Here is a 25598-nt window from a genome sequence, read left to right on the forward strand (position 1 = left end):
CTTATTCCGGAAAAGGATATTGAATCTATTATGTCAATAAAACCCTGTTGTTAGACCCTTGAAGAAATTAGGAATCAATTTGAAAGATTAAAAACTCTTTCATATAGTTTTTGCAAGTTTATCATCAAATTAAATGTATGAAAATTCTTGTTATTATTTGTTATTATTTATTATTGCAATTGGCAAAAAAGTAATTAAATGGGATCAACAAAATACTAAAAGTTTAGTATGAAAACCTATTTTGTATGATATTATAGAATTGAAAATTCATTTTATTAAGTAAATTTCATTCTCCTTTAGCAAAATTTTAATATCTTTTAAACATAAAAATATTGTTAATTATGATTATTTATATGTTTGTTAATCCTTATTCCTGGTTATACTCTTGTCACAAAATCTGTGACTACGAAGAAATGTGAAAATATAAATATTCTATAACTGATTATAACATACAAAACTTATTTTTAGGTTTTGGGTTTCAAAAGTAAAATGCTATTTTTATATACTAATTATTTAGTATTGCATACTTTTCAAAAACCCAGTTCAATCAAAAAGTCAGGTGAGTTTTTGTTACTGTATACGCCCAAAAAATATTTGTGAATTTTTCTGGACTAGATTCACTTTGCCAACCCTGTAATAAAATGTCTTATTACAATAGAAAATAATAAAAACATATCAAATATTTTTTCAATACCTATAGGTACTTTGTGCAACCTAATTTAAAAAATGGTTACCATCTAATGAATAGGCAAAACATTTTATTCACTTTTATCACATTCAGTTTATTTTCATTTACTTTTTTTAAGTTTCGGTTAATTAAATGTTTTAAAGGGTTAAAGTGATTTTTTTTCACGGCAGTCATTTTATTTTTGATCGGTACTATAAAAAGTGCATTTAAATTGGAAATAGAATTTCTTTATAAATAATGTGGATATATTTAACTATATGTTTTAATAAATTTCTCACAGTATTCGTTTTCATCACAATATTTTTCAAACTGTGTCTCTACCGAACATTATAGAATTAATTAAGTAATTTTTGTCATATGTTAAGCTATAATTCCAATAGATAATGTAATAGACATTGTCTTAGCTCTATTTACGGCTGAAACAATTTGAAAATATGTTTTTGAGAATTTCCATTGCTGTCCTTACGATTTATTGAAGAATACATAACTATATCTCTCCAATACACAATATAGTCCGGTCAAAGTAAATAAAAGAATAAGAGAACCTACATAAATTCCGATCAAGCTGAAAATCAGTAAAATTGTTTAAAATATAGTTAAAAATAAAATTGTGAAGGTCCCCAAATTTTTTTCAGAGACAAAGGTCAAAAAATAGGTTTTTCAGCAAAAAGGTAAGTTTTATCATAAAAATACGTCAAACAAAAATTGTAGATAATAAAATTATCTACAAAAAACGTATTAATACTTTTTTTAAAAACCATCGTTTCTGAGATGTAACGATTCAAAAAGTTGTAAAAGTTGCAATTGTCATAATATACATGAGTGCGCCACGTATAACATCTCTAGAGTTGTAATAGCTCAACATCAATCGGAAAACTATTATCTACTTCTACAAAATGTCAAAATCATGTAATATTTTTACACGTAATAACTGGCTGTGACACTACATCTGCATTTTACAGGAAGTGTAAAATAACAGTTTTCAAAATGTAGAAAAAAGATTTTGTTTAATGTGCTGAAGTTTTTAAAAACAATAATTAAACTCGACAAGTTATTACCAACAACATTCGCTTTTTTCTTTCTATGAAAGGAGCTCCTAAAAAACTACCGGCTTAGATAAGTATCGATATGCATGTTTCGTTAAAAAAAAAAGTGAAAAACAAGTTCAATTGGCTTGTCTTCCTCCAACCTGAGTTGCTGCTCATCAACATCTTTTTCGGGTATATGTATTACCAAGTTCAAGTGTGACTTGGCTGTCAGCTAGACACTACAGACTGGGGTTGGAAGTTAGTCAACAATACATTAGAACCCGTTCAAACTTTATTCCCACCTGTGATGGAAAAACTGCTCAACACAATTTTTTGCAACTGCAATTGAATCACCAAATGTGGAGAATCCGTTTGATTCCAACGGGGCGACATGCGATACATCACTATTGACTCAATTCACATGCACTCAGAATGAAGATGAAGAAGACGAACAAAAAGAAGAAATTGAAAGTTACGACTCGGACGATTAAATTTCACAACTGTGAAAATCGCTTCTATCTGTTCAATCTCTACTAATTTCCTTTATTTTGCTATAGTTTCAAATTAAACATGATCACAACAGACCCGTGGATATCATGATTGCAACTTTTTGTATCATTATATCACAGAAACAGAGGCTCGTAGGACAAAAAGTATTTTTATGTTTTATGTAGATAATTTTTTGATTTATAATTTTTGCCAGAGTTATTTTTACGATACTTACAACTTACCTTTTTGCTGAAGATCGCGAAAAACTCCTTGTTTTGACCTTTATTCTCGAATAAATTTTTTTTTCTTTTCAAGTATTGTTTTTAATTATATTTTGAAGAATTTACTGATTTTTAGCTTGGTGGAGATTTATGTAAATTCGAATGTCTAAATTGACCGGACTAATAATAAGTAGTCCCGTAGGTAATATTACATACAATAACACTTTAAGATAGTCTAAGATATGTACGGCTACTGGTACACATGTTTTATTTCGAAATTAAATGCACTATATAATGGCTAATTTAGGAATAGGCCTACCAATCCGTAATAAAAATATACTTTTTTAAGCTGAGCAACAGAGACAAGCTGGATTAAACAAAAAAGAGGCTCAACAAAAAAAAATCAAAATAATATACAGATCATATCTCCTACTTTAAAAAGTTTTCATCGATGCTTTTCATGTTATTATTCTAATCCACATGAAAATGCGCCATGATAATTAAAACCTTTTGGTAAATTGTCCTTTTTGTAGGACACAAATATATTAAAAAGTTGTGTGGATGTGGACCTATAACGACGATAGGAATTTTCTTTTTTTTTAAATTCTTATTAAACACATTAGGGCGCGAGCATTTTAGACAATTCTTCATCTTGTAGACATCCTTTGAGGAATTCGTCTTGCGTTAATTGTCCGTCGTTGTTTTCGTCCATCTTGGCGAAAATATTTTTGGCCCTTTCCTCGGCCGAATCGGCAGGTCTATTGGAAGAACACGCTCCCAACATATCATATATCGCCTGTAACAAAAAAAATCTTGATACAATGGGAATAAATAGATCAGAAGTTCACTAGATTTACAAATTGTAGTCATCAAACGCTGGAAGGATTACATTAAAAGGTAATTTTATGACTATAGGTTATTTATTTATTTCATCACAAAGCATTCGTGACTATATAATTTGAATTTTCGAAATTCACGTTAGGGATATCAAATTCATGTTGTTAGTAGTATTCCTGCAATATAATTGAAATGAGAAATATGATGTTGTCTAGTAAAGTTTATACACGAACCATCAGGAACTTCATCACATTATATTCTACACATTTTCACATAGGATTGCTTCCATATGATCTCAAACAAAAACTCAAATCGTGTAGAAATCTGTGATATTAGACGTAAGTATCTTCTTAGTAACATACTTTTATTGTTTATTGCAACAACTTCGCAAGTCATATGACACTTCTTTTCAGGGGTAGTCAGTAAAGTCGAAAATTTCCAAGGGAAAAAATATTATATATCTCTTAATAATATAGATTATGTTTATCCACGTAGTCATACGGGAGAAATATAAACAATCTTCAAAATAACTAATTCAGGACCGCAATATTATTGATTGAGGTTTTGCCCCGATCCACTTATAAATCAAGTCTTACGCTAGAAACTGAACTTGTTGCAGCGTGTCTACAGTGGAAACACGAATTCGAGAGAGTCACATCTCAGAATTAAAATGAATCGTACCGAGCAGCGCTGTAATTAAATACTTGCTTTTAAAAAAGTTGTCTGCAATGAAGATTCATATTTGGTAGGTAGGTGACATAATGAGAAGATAAGTTTTAATTTGGTGGACAAACTACTACAGAAAAACATGCTGGTGGACGATTCACAACCGCTACTACACATGAAAGTGTTAAAAAGTTCCATTTGACTATTACTTGAAACTTGAAAAAATTGTCTGAACTATAAGTAAATACACAAGCAAACTCAAAAAGACATTCGCAGTCATATTTGACGCAGTATGACAAGACGAAAAAACTTTTTTTACCAAGATTAGTAACAATGGACGCGTCATGGCTCTATTATTATAATGTATAGGCCAAAATATACAGTATAAAGGTTGACAGCTGCCGAAACAGTTCAAGAAGATGTCATGCCAACTGTATTTTTGATTGCTGAAAGTAGTCACTGGTCTGCGAATGCAATAGCCGCAATAGTTTAGTTGGGATTCGAATTAGTTAAGCATCCGCCATATTTCTTTCTGGCCCCAGGTTTTTCTAACGTTATAAGAGCCCCTTAGTGGTAAACTATCTACCTAATTAGCCTCATATGTCCATTTTTAGACATAGTCATCTCTCTCCTTCCTCCACGCTTCTCCATCTTGGTAGAGTCCCATCCATTTCGGTCCTAGTCAGCTTTTTCTAACGTTATAAGAGCCCTTTAGTGGTAAACTATCTATCTAATTAGCCTCATATGTCCATTTTTAGACAGACATCTCTCTCCTTCCTCCACGCTTCTCCATCTTGGTAGAGTCCCATCCATTTCGGTCCTAGTCAGCTTTTTCAAATTGTTCAAGCATTACATTTGTGGTCTTCCTCTTTTCCTCATATGGTTCTAAATCTCCAGTGTATTAGTATCTTATTCCATCAGTCGCTTTCCACTTTAACTCTGCCACGTGTCTAGAGACATCCTGTAAATTTATTTTGTTATGGATCCAACTATTTCTTTTGTTGTCTGCCAGTTTTATATTTAACATTCATCTTTCCACGAATCTGATTGTTTCCTCCATTCTATGGATGTTTTCTTTTATAAAATTCCAGTTTTAATAGCCTTATGTGAATATCAGAATTACATATTGAATTTCAGGTAATGAAGTTATTTTTTATTCCTCACTGTATATGACAGATTTCCAAATGAGGCCTGTGTCAATCTTATTCGTTTTATTTCTTCAGTTTGATTTTCAATATTCGACTTTATTATTTATCTTAAATATATGATATTTTTTTACATCTTCTAGATCTGTCCGTCCCACTGTAATTTCTAGTTTTCCTTGTTGATTTTTATTACTTCATAGTTTTATTCCTTAATCATGACATGCAGTTTCTATTTTTTAATTATTATTGACAGTATATCCTCCGGAAATAGCAGGTGATTAAGATATTTCTCGTCTATATTAAGGCCTCAAAGAAATTCTTTGAAAATGTCGCTTTTCGTTTCTTGATTAAACAGTTTGGGTAAAATAATATTTCCTTATTTATCTTTTCGGCATATCTTAATTGGTTTTGTTTGTACCCTTAATTTAATAGTTAGTGTGGTTTTTTCATATGTATTTATTATTAAATCGTAATAGTTCTTTCAATATCAATCGCAGATTATAAAAAAACTTGCCGACAATTTTGTTTGATCTACCATGGGCGTAGATACCTTATTTTATAAATTTATTATTCTTATAAATACTTTTAAAAATATGTGTATCTTCTGCGAGAAAGTATTCGTTAAAAGGCAACAGAATCAGTATAAATTGGCCGGCATTATACGCCTTTATTTAGACAGATGCACTTATTGTAGTCCTACTTGGAACTTGAGAAAAAAATCATTATAACACCTCGTTAATTTGCTACAACTGAATATTAAATTGTAAAACGTAAATTGACGAGTAAAATGTATCTGCCTCTGAGGAAGTTTGATTTAAACAGGGTACCAGACGTGAACTGAGCCCTTTTTGTACCGCATTAGAACTTCGGTAGTCTTATGTCTTAGGCCGCTTAGGCGTATTTATGAAATATTGATTGATCCTCGCATAACTGTCTTCTGCAATTGATATTGGAAAAACTATACTTATAGTCGATCCTTCCAGTCTGTAATGAGTTTTCTACGATGCAGTGTTCTATACTGTGAAAAGAGTTTTAGAAATCAATGAGTGCCATATATAGTAGAACTTGGTTGGTTTTTACAATTTTAATTTCATGATTAATAGATTGTCATTTGTATTAAAACCTTTTAGTTGTTTCATTTAGATGTTAATATCTCTACTTTTTTGCTTCACTCCAGCTATTGGTCATTTATTTGCTTTGTAGTATTTTTTTGAATTAGGATATTTAAATTTTCTCGTCTTATTTTCTCTTTGTTTTTAAGCACTACTACATCCTCTTCGCGATATGTTACCCTATATTTCTTAAATGTGATTTATCTCGCTATTGTTAATTTTTAGTGAAATCTGAGTTGATGTTCTCAATTTTCATTCTTAATCTTAAGGTTTTTGTTTCGTGCTTAAAAAAATTGTATAGTATTATTGTATTATTAGTATAAATTCCTTCGTCACTATTTTTTATTCCTTCTGCAGAAATCATAGCGGACACAAATTAATGGAAAATCAGCACATCGAGGAACTATAACCATCAGGAAGACTATTAAAGAGAGTAACAGAAGAACTATCAAGAAGGATATTGAAAAGAATGCGCGAAATATACAGCAGGAAATGATAGAAAAGATAAACAAACGAAATGAAAATATGAAATGTTTAAAATCACAATTTAGAAGTACATCAATTAATAATATAAAAAGTGTAGAAGAAGAAAGACAGACTCATTGGTTAGTTTTTGATTGGAATGGGAACATTTTCATATAGGATATGGATTGATTTCAAGTATATTTGTTGATATAGATGTTGATTTTTGGAAAAAGTCCGCCTTCTTACGTGCGTGAAATTAATTATGATAATGATTTTGACGTTAAGATGGATTTTCGAACCAAAGAGCTTTCGGAGGGTGGAGATGGGTAAAGGTTGTAGGCAGGTACAGCTACAATTGTATTATTTCCTGTAGTCGACCATGAACCTGTAATCTGGTGTACATCCTCAAGTCGTGGGTGGGGTTAGGAGCACACAGGCAAATTTAGAAAACATTTCGTGCACCTAGCGCACACTCCCTGTGTCGAATCCGGAAGATCGTTCGACGAGCGCACAAGAAAATTGAGCAAACATACGAACTTTTGAATAATTATTATCATTAAGACAAAACGAAAAACTATCAGCAACATCTACGATTTTCCAAAATGAGCAAATGTTCAATATTATTTAAAATATTGATAGAAAAAATTATTTTTTCTAAGAATGAGTGCATTTTTGGTATTAGGTTCAAAATAATTGGAAAATTGCGTATTTTGAATTATCCACAAAAAAGCCTTTCAATTTAAGAATGGTTAGGTTAGGTTAGGTTAGGTTAGCTTAGGTTAGGTTAGATTAAGTTAGGTTACGTTAGGTTAGGTTAGCTTAGGTTAGGTAAGGTTAAGTTAGGTTACGTTATGTTAGGTTAGGTTTGTAGACTTATAATCGCATTGATGAGAAAGTATGTTACTTTGCTGTTAACATTATTAACTATAATTTTTCTTTTTTTATTTACGGTAATAAACATTTCAAGATAAATACAAGGATTGAAGATACCGTTTTTATACCTGCAAATGGGCGCTCGATGCAACGTCCTATATAACCTGTGCGCTAGAACTACCGTGCGCTCAAATCACGTGCGCTCGATGCACGCATTCACGTCGAGATTTTAATAATTTTATGTTTGCGTTTTATCGTTTTTTCTATTCATTCATATTGAATTTTCCGTTTAATCACTTTAATATCCTCCATTTCCTTTTCTCTAGTTCTATCAGTGGTCTTTTTTTTCACTTTTCAATATTCTTACTGATAATGTTAGTTAGTCGATGTATCCATTGTCTATCACCTTTGCGCCAGGTTTTATTTCTTTTATATTGATTCAATACATATGTATTTCATGATTTATTTTTTCAATATCCAATGTCTGGATATTTTATATGATATATGTGATATTTGAAATATCACACGTCTCTAAAGATCTATTTCTTTGTTTTGGGGATGTGGGCGATTTCATTTTTAGTATAACCATTGAAACTCATCTTTTGCCTTAAAGAAAAGAGTTCATTGCATAGATAAGTGGTTCCTCAACGTACTTAATAATTACTTTTGTCATATGTGCGGTAAATCAGTAGTTTGCAGATATTTCCTCTCATTAGAAACGCTAGAATATCGGTGTGTCCATCTTAATAGAAACTATGTTTGGTAATATATTTGCTAGTTTCACTATGTGAAGTACCAAAGAACTTTCGTGAAAACTGTGAAAAACACCGCAATGACGACAAATTACTAATGTCAAGGTGAAGAAAATCTTAAAATAAACTTTCATTATAACCATTAAAGTGTTGGTCATGCCCTATCATTTGCTTAAACTGATATTTTCTACCCCTTTTACTTTAACAGTCGAACCGGAACACGATAATATGAAAAAACAAGGAGTTCTTGTCACTTCAATAAAAATATCTGGGCGTTTTCCAGTCCATTAATTCACTCAAACTCGATTTGTGTACTCGTTGTTTGGAAAGTGAGAGGAACGGTAAATCGATAGTTAAGTAGCTTATAAAAGTAAATGTTTGCTTCACTATGATAGGTCTTTTCAATGATTCTGTCAGATGACTCTTTTAGTGATAGCTGCCCTTAAAAAACTAGTGTCTGCATATTGATTGATCTTTTTCAATGGATTTAAGTGCATACAGTGCGTAGCTAATTTATGGAACAAATTAATTATTTTCTGGACAATTTATTAAAAAAATAAATCGTTGATTTTTTTTATATTGAAGAGTGGGTCTTCTAATATTTCATTTGAAAGTTCTTTGAATAATGTATTCAGCAGTACACATTCAACTGACTAATGCTTATACATAGAAAATGGAAAAAATAATTTCATTTAGTCAGATAATATTTTCAGTTGACGAACTGCAAAATTACATGCACATTCTTCTTGCACATCACATGAAGTTTCCGAATGAATTCTATTAACTTCGTCTCTAATTCGGTCTAGCAGCTTTTGTAGGTGTTACGTTTTATCTATGAGCTTTAATAACTCCAAAAAAATATAGAGGTGTAAGATCTGGAGATACTGGGTGCCACTTATCGTCTCGTAAAATATGATTGCTGAAGTTGAACAAATACATACAATTTTCTTTATTAAGGCCTCCAATTCAACAACCATTGGAACAGAATTAGCTCCGCTAATGAAAAGTTTCAAATTTGTTTTTGAAATTGGCACTAAAAATAAGAGTACATGAATTTTTTATTAAAAAGGATTACCAATTGTAGATAAAATTATTTTCTCCCTTCAAACTAATGATCTAAGTCCAAAAAAAATACCATGACGTGTCTTGTTATGTATTTTACGTGAGACGAACGATCATTTAAAGAAAAATAGGAATAATGCACTTATTGACAAATAGTATATAATTTAATGTCACAGAAAATATCTGAAAGAAATGTCAAAGATGGTGATAGAAAAATTATACCAAATAAACCTGGCGGATTGAAGGACATACAAGTTTAAAAGCCCCATATATAAACGGGAAATTCCTTAATATTACTCATATTGGGAGTGACTCAGGAATCGTCAAAGGAAGTTTAAACTCATTTGTCTTTTGAAAAAACTGGAATTTATTATGAAGAAATGTGTGCAGAAGAATGGTTTTCAGATATTCTCATAAGAATATAACCAGGATCTGTAATTCTTAGAGGTAACGCTCCTTACCACAGCCGACAGGTAGAAAACTTACCAACCACCCAATAGAGAATAGCTCCATTTTGTAAATTGAATTAATAAAATTACTAAAACACAATGTCATTAATCTTTGGAATAAGTAGTAGATGAAATACCGCGAGAACGAGGCGTAATTTAATTCGATTGTCACCTACAACTATCGAGTTAAACCCAATAAAACTTATGATCTCAAGCATACAAGTCTTATTATACATATTTGCAATTTTTTAGCTGTGTAAATTTAATTGACATTTGTTGCCACGTTCACCAATATTCACCAAGTTACAAAAAAATTTATTATACTAATACTTATATTGATGATAAAACACTAGATAACATAACAAATCTTCAAAATATTTGACAATAAAGAATTGAATTCGAAAATTTGTTAGTAATTAATTAGAGATCCATTCTTCTTTTTAACTAATATTCTTGGCACGGAATGAATTAAATTTCATTTAAATCTGGGTCTTTCCATGCTGTTTCAATGGCTTCCCATAGCTCTTCTTGATTTCTAGTACGGAATTTTTTTCAGCAGCCACCATAAATTTTCAAATGGGATTTATATCAGGACTATATGCAGGCTACGGCAAAGTCTCAATATTGTTTTGTCGAAACCATTGTTAAATTATGCGGTGTGAACAGGACAATTATTGTTTTCACCATAAGTTTGATTTATGATGGCAACATAATATTGTCTAAAATATTAAGGTAAACTTGAGAGTTGAACCTTGCACAAATTCTCCAAGAAACGCCAGGTCCATTGATACTCATCCAAGCCCAAACATTCAATGAAAAATTTGCCGGACTTACTACTTCCTACAGATCTAACGTATCGGCACAAGGAAACGTCTTGTTCCCATCGCTCCTTCACTCTGGCTGCATTAAAACTTAGATGAGTTTCGTAAAAAATAATTTATAAGGGTCTGCAATGGTCAAATTTTTTCTAAAAAAAATTAATAACTCAAAAAGTTTGTATTTTTCGAAAAAGTTTTTAGACAAAAGTATACTAAAATTTTACGTAGATTTCAAAAATGTATTAATATATATATATATATATATATATATATATATATATATATATATATATATATATATATATATATAGGGTGTTCTATTCAAAATAGCAAAGTTACAGTAGAACCGGAAGTCGGCCAACTTTGAAAATAATTTATAGAAAAGATCGTATCCGAAAACCCAAACGTAGAAATTTTCATGATTTTACTATAACTATTTTACCATATACAGATAGTTGTATCTCGTCGTGGGACACCCTGTATACATTTGTTACTATATGTGACTTGACCTTTGTTAGTACAAAAGCTACAATAATTAGATATTAACCTAAACATGTCAAAGTTATAAAGGTGAAAATACTCCCCTAGTATACAATAATGGAGTGTTTTCGTTGGGCTAATCAGCTTGTTCGAAATTACTGAGCTACCCTGGTATTGGGTTCGTAAATAATTCCGAGAATAGTTTCAGATACATTATAGTGAGTTATAGTAGCGAATCATAACTCATATTGTTTGTTTAAAATTATAATTAATTGGACAAAATCTGTTAAATAATTAATATATAAATTGATAGGAGGAAATAAATGTATTATTAATTGACTCTCCGTTAAAAAGTAACCAAGTACATCCAATATAAGAAGAAATTGATTTAAAAGCTACCGTACTATAAGTTTAGAAGTATGAAAATGATGGGTAATGAATGAAAGCACCTGACATTTTCCTTTAATGGCCCACTTGAGGCCTTCATTTAGCCAAGCAGTTGTCATTAACATGGATTTACACTTCAGTTAAGGGAAGGATTGCGATCAATTACTGAAGAGCATTTCATCATAATAAAATGTAAATTATAAGCAAAAAATTTCTCAACAGACAGGAAAATGATAGATATTCTGATATTTGATGCTTATGAATTGATGGGAAAATTGTAAGGGAAAATCATTAATTAAAGTCAGTTTCCAATTTTTTTGATTTTATTGGAAAGAAATATTGATAAATTATCTACTAGCTTCCCTGATGAAAACATTATTGTCGTCGATTTTAGGTTTTTGGTTTTAAAAAAGAAATCACTCAATATACGTTCAAAGCCGTTGATAGAAAAAATGTTTCAAGCTCTATGAAAAAAAAAAATGAAATTAAGTAAAGGAAATATTTTTTTTATCTATTTATCTATTTTCCAAGATTTCCTTCAATTCTAGCTATTCAGGCATCAATTTTATTGAAGTGTGAACGACAATATGTCTCAATTATTTTTGTTCTTTAATTATAAGGAATGCAATCAATAACATCTTTCCCTCTAGCAGGTGGGCTGAAAATTTCGTAGATTAGATTAAAAAAAAATCTTTTTTGATCAAATTTAATATTATTATTAATATAGTTCTCTTCAAGGGTGTTACAAAGATTATAGAGATCATACTGTTTTTCTATACCATTTTTATAACATTAGTCTGCAACTTGGTGAACCGATTCTCCAGCCAAATGGCTGACGAAAGGGAATTGAGCAGCCGCAGCCGCAGCTGTACCCGCCAACCTCCTTTTAAATATTGAAGTACACAAAAAAAATTTTTTCAAAAAACCAAAAAATAAAAAAACTTTTCGAAAATAAAAAAAAAATTTCAAAAATAAAAAATCTCAATTCGAGAAAAACCGTTTTTGCTTGCAAGTTGTTGAAGGATGTTTGAACGCAACAAATGTTCATCAAGTCAAGTTTTGTCTTCAATAGTATGTTTTCCAAAAAGCAATACTTTATTGATACACGAATCAATAATGACAAAATTGTAATTTGGGCAAAAAAGATTTGGCAAAATCGGTACAAAATAACAGAGAGGGAGTCTCGTGCAGTATATGAGTTTTTGATTAAGAATGGATTACCAATTGTAAAGGAAATTGATTTTTTCAAAAAACCAAAAAATAAAAATAACTTTTTAGAAATAAAAAAAACACTCAATTATACTTCATTCGGAAAGAGTGTAGAGTAATAAATCAATCCCTTTCCTGGCCACGATAGCCGTAGTCACATTTAAGAACAATTCATTATTTAACCTTAGCAAATGAATCCAACATTTATTTTCTAAGAAATTTATTTCATCAAGTTCAAATTTCCAACTATATTTAGTTATCGGCCAAAACAATTCCTTTGGGGTATTTTAAGAAAGGAATGATGTTGACAGGTAAATATTTCACGCCCTTTATAGTATATACCTTACCAGACAGGTTAATATGAAAACAATTTGTAAAATGTTTCCTGGGAAAAACGATAATTAGGTACATTTTGCAAGATGGTAATAAAACATTGAAATATTAAATATATATATTAAATGGTTATTGATAAGTTTCAGTTTAAGAAAAAGTCCTATAAGAGAAAATTCCCAATGCACAACTGCATTTCTAGCGCAGTGTTTGTCACAGAAACGTTTACAAAACTTTGGTGAATTTTCAATATGTCGACCTTTGAAAACTATACTCCAATACATAAAGTGAAGACGTATGCACTCTCTGTTAACGAGAAAGCCATGGCTTTAACTGTATATGGTGCATTGAAATATCAGTACCCTTCAGTGAGTCTGGAAGATCTAACAGTATGTGTTCGAAGATGACAGTTCTAGTTGTGTGTTGGAGAAGATCTTATTTACGAACGATTAAGAAACTCCAGGAGGGAGGAAAACCTATTTTTTATTTGTACAAGACTTGGGTTAACGAGGGACACACTGAAAAATATGGCAAAATAAGACGTTTAACAATTTTAGACAAGTTTTCTTGGAAGGACTATAAACAGGATTGAGAGCTCCATCAGGGAAAGGCAGACGATTAATAGTAACAAATGCTAAATCTTATTCCAGCCGGATCTGTAATTGTTCTTGACAACGCCAGTTACCACTCGAGACAAGTTGAAAGTTTACCTACGACGTCATGGAGAAAACAAGACATTATTAACTGGGTAATACAAAAAAATATTACATTCAACAATGACTTGGTGAAAAACGACCTTTTGTCAATTGTCAAAATAAATAAAAATCCCCACAAGAAATATAATATTGATGAAGTGGCAAGAAATCACAAAATTACTATTATTCGTCTTCCACTCTATCACTGTGAACTCAATCTGATCGAATTGATATAAGCCCAAGTTAAAGGCGAAGTAGCTCGGAAAAACACAACATTTAAATTAAAGAACGTTAGAATATTACTAAACGAAGCTTTAAAAAACGTTACTGCTAAAAACTGGCAAAAATACATTCAGCATGTTATCAAACAGGAAGAAAAAATGTGGGAATTAGACAACATTATTGATCAAACTATTGACCTCTCATGATTAATTTAAACAATTCATCCACTAGTTCTTCGGAATAAAATACATATATTGCAAATATGTACATACTTTAAATATGTTACTGGAAATATTTGTAGACTGTTGTATATTAAATAGTAATCTGTAGTTTAGTATATTTTTTATTTTTATTTTTAATACTTACATGTACATACTCGTATTTATAAATAATTAAATAAAAATAACTGTAAATATTATTAAAAAGCAATAATAATATTTTATTAATAACGAAAAACCCATTGCAACAGCTATGATGGTAAGGGTCTTACTTTTGGAGAGATCAGAGGTTGGTGTGAAAGTATTAAAATAGAGAAAGAAATAAAGATATCCTTCAATTTTGGAAAGAAAAAGATGGCCATTCGGATTATCTATTTTTCATTTTAGTACGTTCAATTATGGGGAAAATATATCTCTGCCCAGTTACTTATTTATCATTGGCATATTAAAATATTCCAAATTTTGGACGTAAAGTACCGTACTAAAGATTTCAAGGTTTTGCATTTATGATGAGCATTTATTACTCTACGCTCTTTCCAAATAAAGTATAGAGAAAATCCGTTTTTGCTTGCAAGCTCCCTTTCGCTTTCTTCTAGTCAAAATCTCCGCTTTTCCTCTCTAGAAAAGTTCGGCAAACACAACCTCACAGAACTCCAGCCCTGCAGAGGAGCAATTCCTATATCAGGGCCCACTCCAACAAACCCTCCTCTTTATCCTACCAAATTTAACCAACAAATCTCTCTTTCTATACAATTTATTAATCTTTAGCCTCAAAATAGGCTTCGTTTCGGCGATTACCTCTTCATCGGCGCAAAATGTCTGTCCAACGAGTATCTTCTTGAGGCGAAAAGGACAAAATTGCTGGGGGTCAAATTTTGAGAATGCCGAAGCAATTCGATGCCCAATTCATGCAATTTTTCAATCATTTCCATTGATTTAAGACACGGTGCATTATCTTATAGAAACAAAACTTTCTTCTTTTTGAAATTGAATCATTATTCCTTAATATCATCCTCCAAACGCTCCAATAAAGCTACTTAATAGTCCCTGATTATGGTTTCTCTCTTTTTAAGACAGTCAATAAATATTATACCATGCGCATCTTAAAAAAATAATAAATATCATAATCTTGTTAGTTGACTTTTACACACTTTGTCGTCAGTTCTATTTTGAGTTTCCGCGGCACTCACTTTGAACAGAGCTTTATCTTCATTCACGATATATCCTACATATTCCTTTGGGGTCTTAGTTATCTCAATCAGGATCACTTTCTGGTTATTCGATATTTTTTGTGGGTTTTTTTGATGGTTCCGTCAGTGACAGCCTCTTTGGGGAGTTCACTACAAAAAAGATTTGGCAAAATCGGTACAAAATAATAGAGAGGGAGTCTCGTGAAGTATATGAGTTTTTTATTAAAAATGAATTACCAATTGTGAAGGAAATTGTATTCTCTCTTCAATCTATTGGAAATCTAACAAAAATATCAAGTCATGTCTTGTTACGTATTTTACGTGAGGAAGGAAGAGGAAGAGGCGCAGAAAATATTTGAAAGAAATAACGCAGAGTTCCGAAGAGATGATAAAAAAATGTACCACATAAACTTGGTTGATTTAAGAACATTCAGGTTGAAAAACCCCATCTGTAAACGGAAAAAGCCTTAATCTTATCATATTGGTAGTGACTCAGGATTCGTTAAAGGATGTTTGAACGCAATAATGTTTACTAAGTCAAGTTTCGCCTTCAATAGTATTTTTTCCAAAAATCAATAATTCATTGACACGCAAAATTCCTTTTTATTTTTTCAAACCAACAAAAGTTTTACATGTGTCTTTTGAAGGTTAGAGATAACTGAAAATCATATGGATTTAATACCAGTATCGCCACCTATGTGTTAACCTACGAAGTTTTCTGCCCAACTAATATCTTGTTTGGAAGATTCTCACAGTCAACATGATTTTTACAATCTTTACTTATATTTCTTTTAGCATTAATTCTGTACATGGATAAATTTGTTCAAAACTTTGCTACAAGTTTGGATTTTGTTTTGGAATTAAATATTTTTGATGCTTGAATGATGAATTACTTTTCTAAACAATAAAAAATTTTATTGTATATTCAATGTAGATAAACCGATTCGAAATAACAGCATCAATATTGTTACTAATTTATTCAAATTGAAGTTCCGATTTATTTTATTAAAACTCAAATTTATTATTTTATGTATTTTAGCGATGAGACGACATATCCTGCATCTACTCATTAATCCGAGCTGTGGCGTTTATCTTCACCCGACTTTTTTCTCAAGAGACATGTTTTTTCACTTAATTTCCCGTTGGTTGGCTGTTCCTACGAATTCGATCAACGTTGGCTTTAGTACAATTTACTTCATTCTCAATATCTCTTTGAAACATTGCTGACTAAAGTCAAATTTGCAGGGATTCATTTACATCAAAAACACCATCATATTTAGAGAATATTCTCGCCTACTTTTTTGATGTTGATTGTTTTTGTTTTAGACTCATTTATTACAAAGTTTTTATCTTTCGTGTGATCAAATTTTGTCACTTTTGTTAGTTTTCAAAAGATTCCATTTTTGGCAATTTTCGTAACTTTATTAGTCCAGCTACGTATACAATAGTATTTGTGAAACTAGTGAGAAATAATATATATATCTTCCTAGCGCAGCAGTTTTTTGCAAAGTTATGACATTTTCTCGCAAACACATTTTACGGACGCGTTGTTTGTTTCAGGACTTGATGCAAAAAATTCGATAGTGAAAATAATGCTGTGAAATTCTCATACAACCACAGGTTTCTGATCTATAGGCATTTAAAGTTGCGGAATCAGAACTTATATTTGAATATATTTTCTAAATCATAGATTAAAACATTATGAAGGCTAGAGGCAGCTCATGCTCAATAGTTAAAAATCCGTAACTTTTACGGGGACAACCTATACAATGTGAATATGGTAAAAATAAATTTTTATCGATTTTTTAATAAAAAAGTACTGTTTGTTCAACTAGATAAAATGTATGGTATAGGAGATATGTAGATTTTTAGATCGTTATAAATGCCAAGGAAACCGTTCGCCATAAAAAGACATTCTGAAGAAAATTATCATAAATTGTAAGTTTTATTGAAAATACTTACACACACAATCAAATATTTCTAATTCGAATTTTTTGCATCAAATCCCGAAACATTAAAAATTTAAATTTCTTATCCTACGCAGAGCGCTCTTCACTAATGCAATTTGCGATATATGGAGAGAGTGACGTTTTTTTCATGACTAATATGACTCGAAAAAAAAGTAGATCTAATAATTTCAAACGTCCAAATGATGGTCTGCTTTAGGGTGAAAAAGTTAATAGAAATCACTCACCTGGACAATTTTTGTCATCTCCTGAATGTCTATGACGCCGTTACCGTCGACATCGTACATACGGAAGGCCCACTTTAGTTTTTCCTCCGGCGTGCCGCTCGACGTGACATCGATCGCCAGCAGAAATTCCTGTAACAAGAAAAAAAAGGGACATGAAACTTTTTCAAAGGATTCTTTCCTGCCGTTTCAATAATTTACGAAGGATACTCCGAAGAATTGCAGGTACGAAAAATTGGGTCAAAGTTTCAAAAGTAAAAACTACACATACCTACCACATGTGAATAGTGACTAATACGAGTACGAATTACATATTCACATCCCGACTAATAATAAAGATATTTTAAATAAACTAAAAAATGGCTTTGAAGCAAAGTTCCAAATGATTTTTAAAATAAGTTGAAAAGAGTAATTACCGAAAAATACTAGTGTTATTTTGATAAAAGCGTGGGGTGCTTCGTTCCATATTTGTTGTATTTTTCATTCATTATTGTTTCAAGCTTATTTTCAACTTTTCAGTTTGATGTGCTTTGAAAGCTGGTTTTTCATTTTTTTAAACTATATGTTTCACTTCTTAGTTTCATATGCTATGAGAGCGTCTTTTTTGGTTGATTTTTTTATAACTATATGTATTTTCCATTTTTTGATTCGAATTATTGTTAAAAATAAAATTTTTCTCTAAGTTCTAGACATTAGTATTGTAAATCTCCAACAGAGGGTACACGGATGCAAGAATCTTCTCGAACAACATATAAAATGTAAGGTGTCAAATTCTAAATTATAGTAGTAACATAGGTAGTACAGTAAATCTTCAACAGAGAGCAAACAGTTGTAAAGTTTGTTTAGTTGTATAGAAAAAATTTGCAGTGATAATTTCTAAGAAAAATTGCTGAAAAAACAAATTTTAGCGTTAACGGGATTTGAACTCATGACAGACGAATCTGGAGGTTAATGTCTTAGCTCGCCCAGCTAACGAACGCAATTAAAGTAGTGGGATATACTAACAGTAATAAGCTAAAAGAAAAGTTACAAACAAGCTCATAATCAAACCCAACATACAGATAAAACTAATATAAGCGGGATAAAAATCATCCGCATACGAGTATGAGTAGGAGCGTAAGAATCGTAGGTATTGGAAAGGATAGGAATGTTTGTCATGTAACAAGAAGTTGATTTTCCTCAAAAAAAACAATCTGCCCTAAATTCATTATATGTGATGTTTCATCAGTTTCAATTGGAGATTAAAGTTATCAATAATATGTGAGTTTACCCAAAAAGTCTGGATTTTCCGATGCAGCACCGATTCCACGCCAGCGAGGGCGCGAGCACAAAAGTTTATAAAGTGACCTTTATTTGTTAAAGGATAATAAATTCAATTTATAAACTTTTATGCACGGTTTGGCGCCCTCGTTCGCGTTCAACATAAATTCAACAGATTATGAATTGAGATTTATAAACACAAACGCCTGAGTTCGCGTACCAACGCCTAGCTAACATGAAGTCGAACGTAACGTCAACGAGAACGTCAGCGCGGACGCGTACGTGGTACGTGTATTGGTATTGAAATTATTGCTAGCAAAATCGTGAAAGATTCGTCAATATCAATTTTTGGGTATTTGAGTTAAATGAAGGCAATATACCATTTTGATACAACTTTATTGTTTGTAACAAAATAGTTGACTTAAACTTTAGTCCCTTCGGCATTAACATTTTCTCTACCAAAAGCCTTACTGTTTATAATCCCGGAAGGTGGCAAATATCCGTTGTTTCTAGAGTGTTAATCTTGTTTAATTGGTTGCTAATTCCAAATGCTCTTTTAGAAATAGAAGGACGTGCTTAAAATTTTTCAAATCAATGAAAGCTGTTTAACTACGGATGTAACTTAATTACGTTAATTGGCGGCTTTGTGAACGTTGCAGATTAAAAGAGATTCTGTTGTAATTTACAGAATTACAAAACTGAAATGTACTTTTAAAGTTTGTATAACAAAACAATGTAGAGAATTGATTTCGCCCAAAAATATCACCCTTTCCATTCAGGTAAACGGATAGACTACATAGGTTTAGAATAAACAATTAGTTAGGTCATGCAATATTTTTGATCACCACTAATCATATTATTTCCTTGAAGTATAAAGACAGTCAAAAGTTCAGTTTCTTTCTTGTAATAGTTTGATAGAAACAATTTTTCATTGTGAAAATCTCCTTAAACGTAGGTGGACCAAAAGGATGGCCAATAGAAGAGGTTAGGTACTAAAAATCATAATGAAAAGCATAAAGTGAAATTGAAAGATATTAGAAGGACTTATGAATATATAAAGAAATGTTTACATCATTTTACATACACTAGAGTATGACCAAGCTTCTTTCCAAGCGGGTGCCGAGTTTTCTCATAATGGAATGAAAATAATTACCAATTGATTATTATGAAAGCTATTTCAAGCTGTTTAAACAAAATAGAAAATATTTTTTTAGATCTGAATCAAACTGCAGTCGCCTGAATGGACTGGATTCTAAAAAAGACGTTCGAAGCAACCAAGTACATTATTAACTGGCAAGAATATGGTTTTTACAGTCTTTACAGCCAAATTATAAGACGCACTGTATTTTTTTATAGTTTTATGTTTCTTAAGAATGTTTATGACGTAATTCTATATTTTAACTATAATATTATTGATTTTTATTTAATATATTTGTTACAGACTACCTATTTGTATTTATTTTCAACATATGGCAACACTGTTTTGACAAAGTGATACATGAATGTAAACGAGTACAAACGAGTATCGGAATCGCGTCAGGTACGGACGTATTTCTGTGGCTTTGTGGACTGTGATTGTTTGTTTGAACGTGTTGTACTACTCAGTTATTATACTCTATTTGGAAAGTGCGTAGAGTAATAAATGCTTATCATAAATGGAAAACCTTGAAATCTTTAGTACGGTACTTTACGTCCAAAATTTGGAATATTTTAATATACCAATGATAAATAAGTTACTGGACAGAGATATATTTTCCCCATAATTGACCGAAATAAAATGCAAGCGGTTAACTAGATAATCCGAATGACTTTATTTCTCTCTCTATTTTAATACTTTAACACAAACCTCTGAATCTCCACAAAAGTAAGAAGACCCTTACCATCATAGCCATTTCTATGGGTTTTTCATAATTAATAAAATATTATTATTGCTTTTTACAAATACGAGTATATACATGTAAGTATCAAGATAATTCGAATGGCCATCTTTTTCTTTCCAAAATTGAAGGATATCTTTATTTCTCTCTCTATTTTAATACTTTCACACCAACCTCTGATCTCTCAAAAAGTAAGACCCTTACCATCATAGCTGTTGCAATGGGTTTTTCGTCATTAATAAACTATTATTATTGCTTTTTAATAATATATACAGATATTTTTATTTAATTATTTATAAATACGAGTATGTACATGTAAGTATTAAAAATAAAAATACAAAATATACTATAAACTACACATTACTATATTATATATAACAGTCTACAAATATTTCCTGTAACATATTTAAAGTACGAGTATGTACATATTGTAATTGTTTAAATTAATCATGAGAGGTTCAACAGTTTGATCAATAATGTTGTCTAATTCCCACATTTTTTCTTCCTGTTTGATAACATGCTGAAATGTATTTTTGCCAGTTTTTAGCAGTAACGTTTTTAAAGCTTCGTTTAGTAATATTCTAACGTCCTTTAATTTAAATGTTGTGTTTTTCCGAGCTACTTCGCCGTTAACTTGGGCCCATATCAATTCGATCGAATTGAGTTCACAGTGATAGGGAGGAACATGAATAATAATAATTTGGTGATTTCTTGCCACTTCATCAATATTATATTTCTTGTGGGGATTTTTATTCATTTTGACAATTGACAAAAGTTCTTTTTTCACCAAGTCATTATTGAATGTAATATTTTTTTTTGTATTATCTAGTTAATAATGTCTTGTTTTCTCCATGACGTCGTAGGCAGACTTTCAACTTTTCGCGAGTGGTAACTGGCGTTATCAAGAACAATTATATTACAGATCCGGTTGTAATAAGATCTAGCATTTGTATGAAGTATTCCTCGAACAAATCTGCATTCATATCCTCATGATAGTCAGCAGTTTTTTTTACAAATAACATTAGGCCACCATCAACAAAACCACTGTCATTGCCATGTGTTACTATTAAACGTCTGCCTTTCCATGATGGAGCTCTCAATCCTGTTGATAGTCCCTCCAAGAAAGCTTGTCTAAAATTGTTAACTGTCTTATCTTGCCATATTTTTCCTACAGTGTGCTCATCGTTAACCCAAGTATCGTCCAAATAAAAAATAGTTTTCCCTTACTGTCGGAGTTTCTTAATCGTTCGTAAATAAGACCTTCTCCAACACACGACTAGACCGGAATCTTTTAAATATGAATTTTTACGTTGTTTTCCCAATAAAAATTTAATTCATGTAGAACCTGCCCAAGTTTTTTTCTGCTGATTGGTGGCCATTCGTCTTCCAAAAAGGACGCCAAAATTTTATCAATGGTAGGAATTTTCTTTTTAAAGTAAAATGAGTGGACTTTCCTGCGGATTGCATATTTGCAATCTTCATCGATGTAGACCTTTGGTCTTTCTGACGGAGACTTTGGACCACTTAAACATCCACTTGTTTTCTTTAAGAAGTTTGTAGGTCGTTGATTATCCTAGACCTGTCATCTTCGAACACATACTGTTAGATCTTCCAGACTCACTAAAGGGTACTGATATTTCAATGCACCATATACATTTAAAGCCATGGCTTTCTCGTTAACAGAGAGTGCATACGTCTTCACTTTATGTATTGGAGTATAGTTTTCAACGGTAGACATATTGAAAATTCACTAAGTTTTGTAAACGTTTCTATGACAATCACTGCGCTAGAAATGCAGTTGTGTATTGGGAATTTTCTTTTATAGGACTTTTTCTCAAACTGGAACTTATATAAATATAGTTGGAAATTTGAACTTTATGCAATAAATTTCTTAGAAAATAAACGTTCATTTGTTAAGGTTTAATAATATAAAATAATGAATTGTTCTTAAATGTGACTACGGCTATGGTGGCCAGGAGAGGGATTTATTACTCTACACTCTTCCCGAATGGAGTATAGTTTATTTTGTATGCAGTGTTTTCAGAAAAATAATTGGACTGTTTTCATTATGAGTGGAAATAAGTGAACAAGTGAAGGCACTTATGAATGTGAAAACATTTACAAACCTGGAAATATTACCAAGTTGAAGGATTTCCAAATCTAGTGTACGACGCACAAAAAAGAAAATCGAGTCAGGGAAAGAATTAAGCCCAAAAAGAAAGAAAAGATGCGGTATAAATCAATTTTCAGTCCACACTCAGAAAAATGTTTGGGGAAATTTTTCTACAAAATAGATTTGCCATCACAAATGTGATGAAATCACAACTCCGGGATGCTAGAGTAAATGCTTCTAAGTGCAGTGTTCGATGAAAATTGAAAAAATTGGCCATTAAGCCCAAGTTAACAACTGCAATAAAAGCAGAGTAACTGAAGTTGAACAAACAATTGCAAGACTAAGATGTGGACTTCTGGAGATCCGTAAGATATTGTAATTTAATAAAGAATTGATACATTATTATTATTTTCAGTTAAATAAAGCAAAAAAATATGGAAGTTTATATATTTTTACATCTTAAGGCTTCCTTATGTACATTGAAAAGCAATGCGCATTGATTATATGATAATAAGATCCAGAATGGAATAATAACTTTTTTAAGAAATTTTATTGACATTATCTCATAAAAAAAATATCTTTGGATAACCCGTAACTGTATACATTCCTGTACACGCCTAGGCATCGATAAAATAAGGGGGTCGGTGACTGCTTGTAATCGTCGGTAATGCAGATTCTCTGTGGTTCCCCTGTGACCTGGTGAACCTAGAAAATGATCAACGATAGGAAATAATTCAGCCGCATCGGTCCCGCACTTACAACAAAAAACTTTGCTTTGCTCTAATTATTTAAGTTGACACCCTACTACCTTCATTTAATCTACCACAGTATTAGCCTTTCAGAGAAAAAGTTCTCCTATATCAGGGTCATTCCAGAAATCTCAATATCCTGCATTAAATTGTCCCTACTCTTCTACAAAATGAGTCTCTCTCTCTCTCTCTCTCTGTCTCTTTGACTGCTTGTAATACCTCGTTCCAATCAAGTCTAACTTCCTGAATTAACTGCGCTAGAGTATGTGGAGGGTAGCAAAAATACTCATTATATTTCACAAATATTCGATTTACATCTAATGAGGTTTTTGATATGCTCAATACCAAGAAATGAACTACAAACAATATTTGTACTATTGGTCTAACGTCAACAAGTTTCTTCAACACAGAATTTTGTTTTTTTGTAAAAGGGTTAAAGGTCAATCCTTGATATACTAATCATCAGCCTGCTGCTCTAATTATATTATTGTTATGATCATAGCCAAAAATCAAGGTCAAGAAATTATTTCTTCCGGATGAATCACTTCTAATGCCAATTAGTATATAGAGCGCGGCTATTGTGGGACAAATTCATTATTTTGCTATAAATTCACTTGTAATAAAAATTTTGAAGCATGATTTAAATGGAAAGAAAATTTGAATTATATCTGTTATATTTTGGACTACATAAACCTGATGAATTATAATTGAAAGATACTGTAAATCCAGTCCTGTGTGTACTATCAAAACAAAGTTTTGGAACAAGTTGGAAACTCCATAAGGATTAATATTCGTGGTTAGGTCGTTATCGTTTCAAGTGGTTTAACGAACATTTTAACCATTTCAAGTCAAGAAGAGTTCGAAAGTTTACGGCAAGTCAGAAACATCCAAAATTTAATTAAAGCGACCGCATAATAATTTTAATCTCCTTTTTATATATTTAGTTAAAAGCTTTCAATTATTATTTATTATCACAATCAAATCATGCAAGTGTAGATTTTAGTGTTCAAAACATGATAATAAAGCACAATATGTACAGTTAATTATGCACTTCTATTTGTTACTGCATGATTAGGTAAAAAATGTCAAGAGACGATTGTATTGATTCTTTGACTAAAGTTCCTATTCAATGGCAAAATGGCAACGAGAAATCATACCAAAATCGGTGAAAACCGCAAATTTCATGGGTTTTTAAAGCTATATTCACCATATAGCGCTAATGTACCCGCTATCATACCACGTCTTGCCGATAGTGTTTGAATATTTTATTGACGAAGAAAAGATGTGTATAGAGGACGTGAGTGTTTTCCTTTTACCTCTAGATAAAGGAGAAATTCGTTGATACAGTCACTGCCAATTAAGTAAAGAAGGGGTATAGGAATCCTATTGCATGAAAAAGGAACCAAGAAAAAGTTTTAAGGTATGTCCAAAATTATTTTTACTCGTATTGACTTTTTCATCTTATAATGAGAGTTTTACTAGGTTACTAGTATCTGAAATCCTAATGTATTGCTGAAAATAATGAATGTACTGGTGGAAGATTGTATTCTCATGACATTTTTCATCGTTTCTCAATGATTTTTACGTTTCTTGTTGCAGATACTGCCTTATAGAGAATCCGAAGGAACCTCAATTTGGGCATTCATCCAAAGCTCACTAAAGCAGCTCTCTAAAGATGAGTAATATGAACTAGTTTCAGATAAGGTTTTCGCTCAAACTGAGAATACGATGAATGGAATAGAGACTGTCTATGATCCTATAACTCATGAAAGCATTTCAACTGAAAGTGGAAGAGTTTTTTAAGCATGGAAGAAACTACAACGACCATGACTAAAGGAAGATAAATAGTCAGTTAGTAGTAGTTAGTGCAAGGAGCAGACTTTTACAGAAATGAGGAACCAGAAAGTCTGTAGTGAAAAGTAAAAGGAATATTATCTGGAAGTTTACGAGGTAAGAGATAACGAATTCTTGGAGAATAAAAACATCATGTGCCAACCTCAGGAAAATGATTTAGCCACTCGAATATGAAGTTTTGCTTTATAACTTTACTCAATTTGAAATAAATTTTAGTT

The 25598-nt window shown here is 31.4% G+C and overlaps 2 protein-coding genes across 4 annotated transcripts in view; both read right to left on the reverse strand.

Moving 5' to 3' along the window:
* LOC130891699 (neurocalcin homolog) overlaps positions 1-25598 on the reverse strand; it is a 240146-nt gene that overhangs the window by 74190 nt on the left and 140358 nt on the right. The gene's annotated exons all lie outside the window — the stretch shown is intronic.
* Positions 2254-25598, reverse strand: part of LOC130891700 (neuronal calcium sensor 2) — a 163650-nt gene continuing 140305 nt past the window's right edge. For all 3 annotated transcript variants that reach the window (XM_057796589.1, XM_057796591.1, XM_057796590.1), the window contains 2 exons: positions 17531-17659; positions 2254-3222 (listed from right to left, as the gene is read on the reverse strand). In XM_057796589.1, the coding sequence (XP_057652572.1) occupies positions 3046-3222; positions 17531-17659 (306 nt within the window). In that variant the 3' untranslated portion in view covers positions 2254-3045. The remainder of the gene's footprint in view (positions 3223-17530; positions 17660-25598) is intronic.

This window comes from Diorhabda carinulata, chromosome 3 (assembly GCF_026250575.1).
Source record: "Diorhabda carinulata isolate Delta chromosome 3, icDioCari1.1, whole genome shotgun sequence".
Lineage (NCBI taxonomy): Eukaryota > Metazoa > Arthropoda > Insecta > Coleoptera > Chrysomelidae > Diorhabda > Diorhabda carinulata.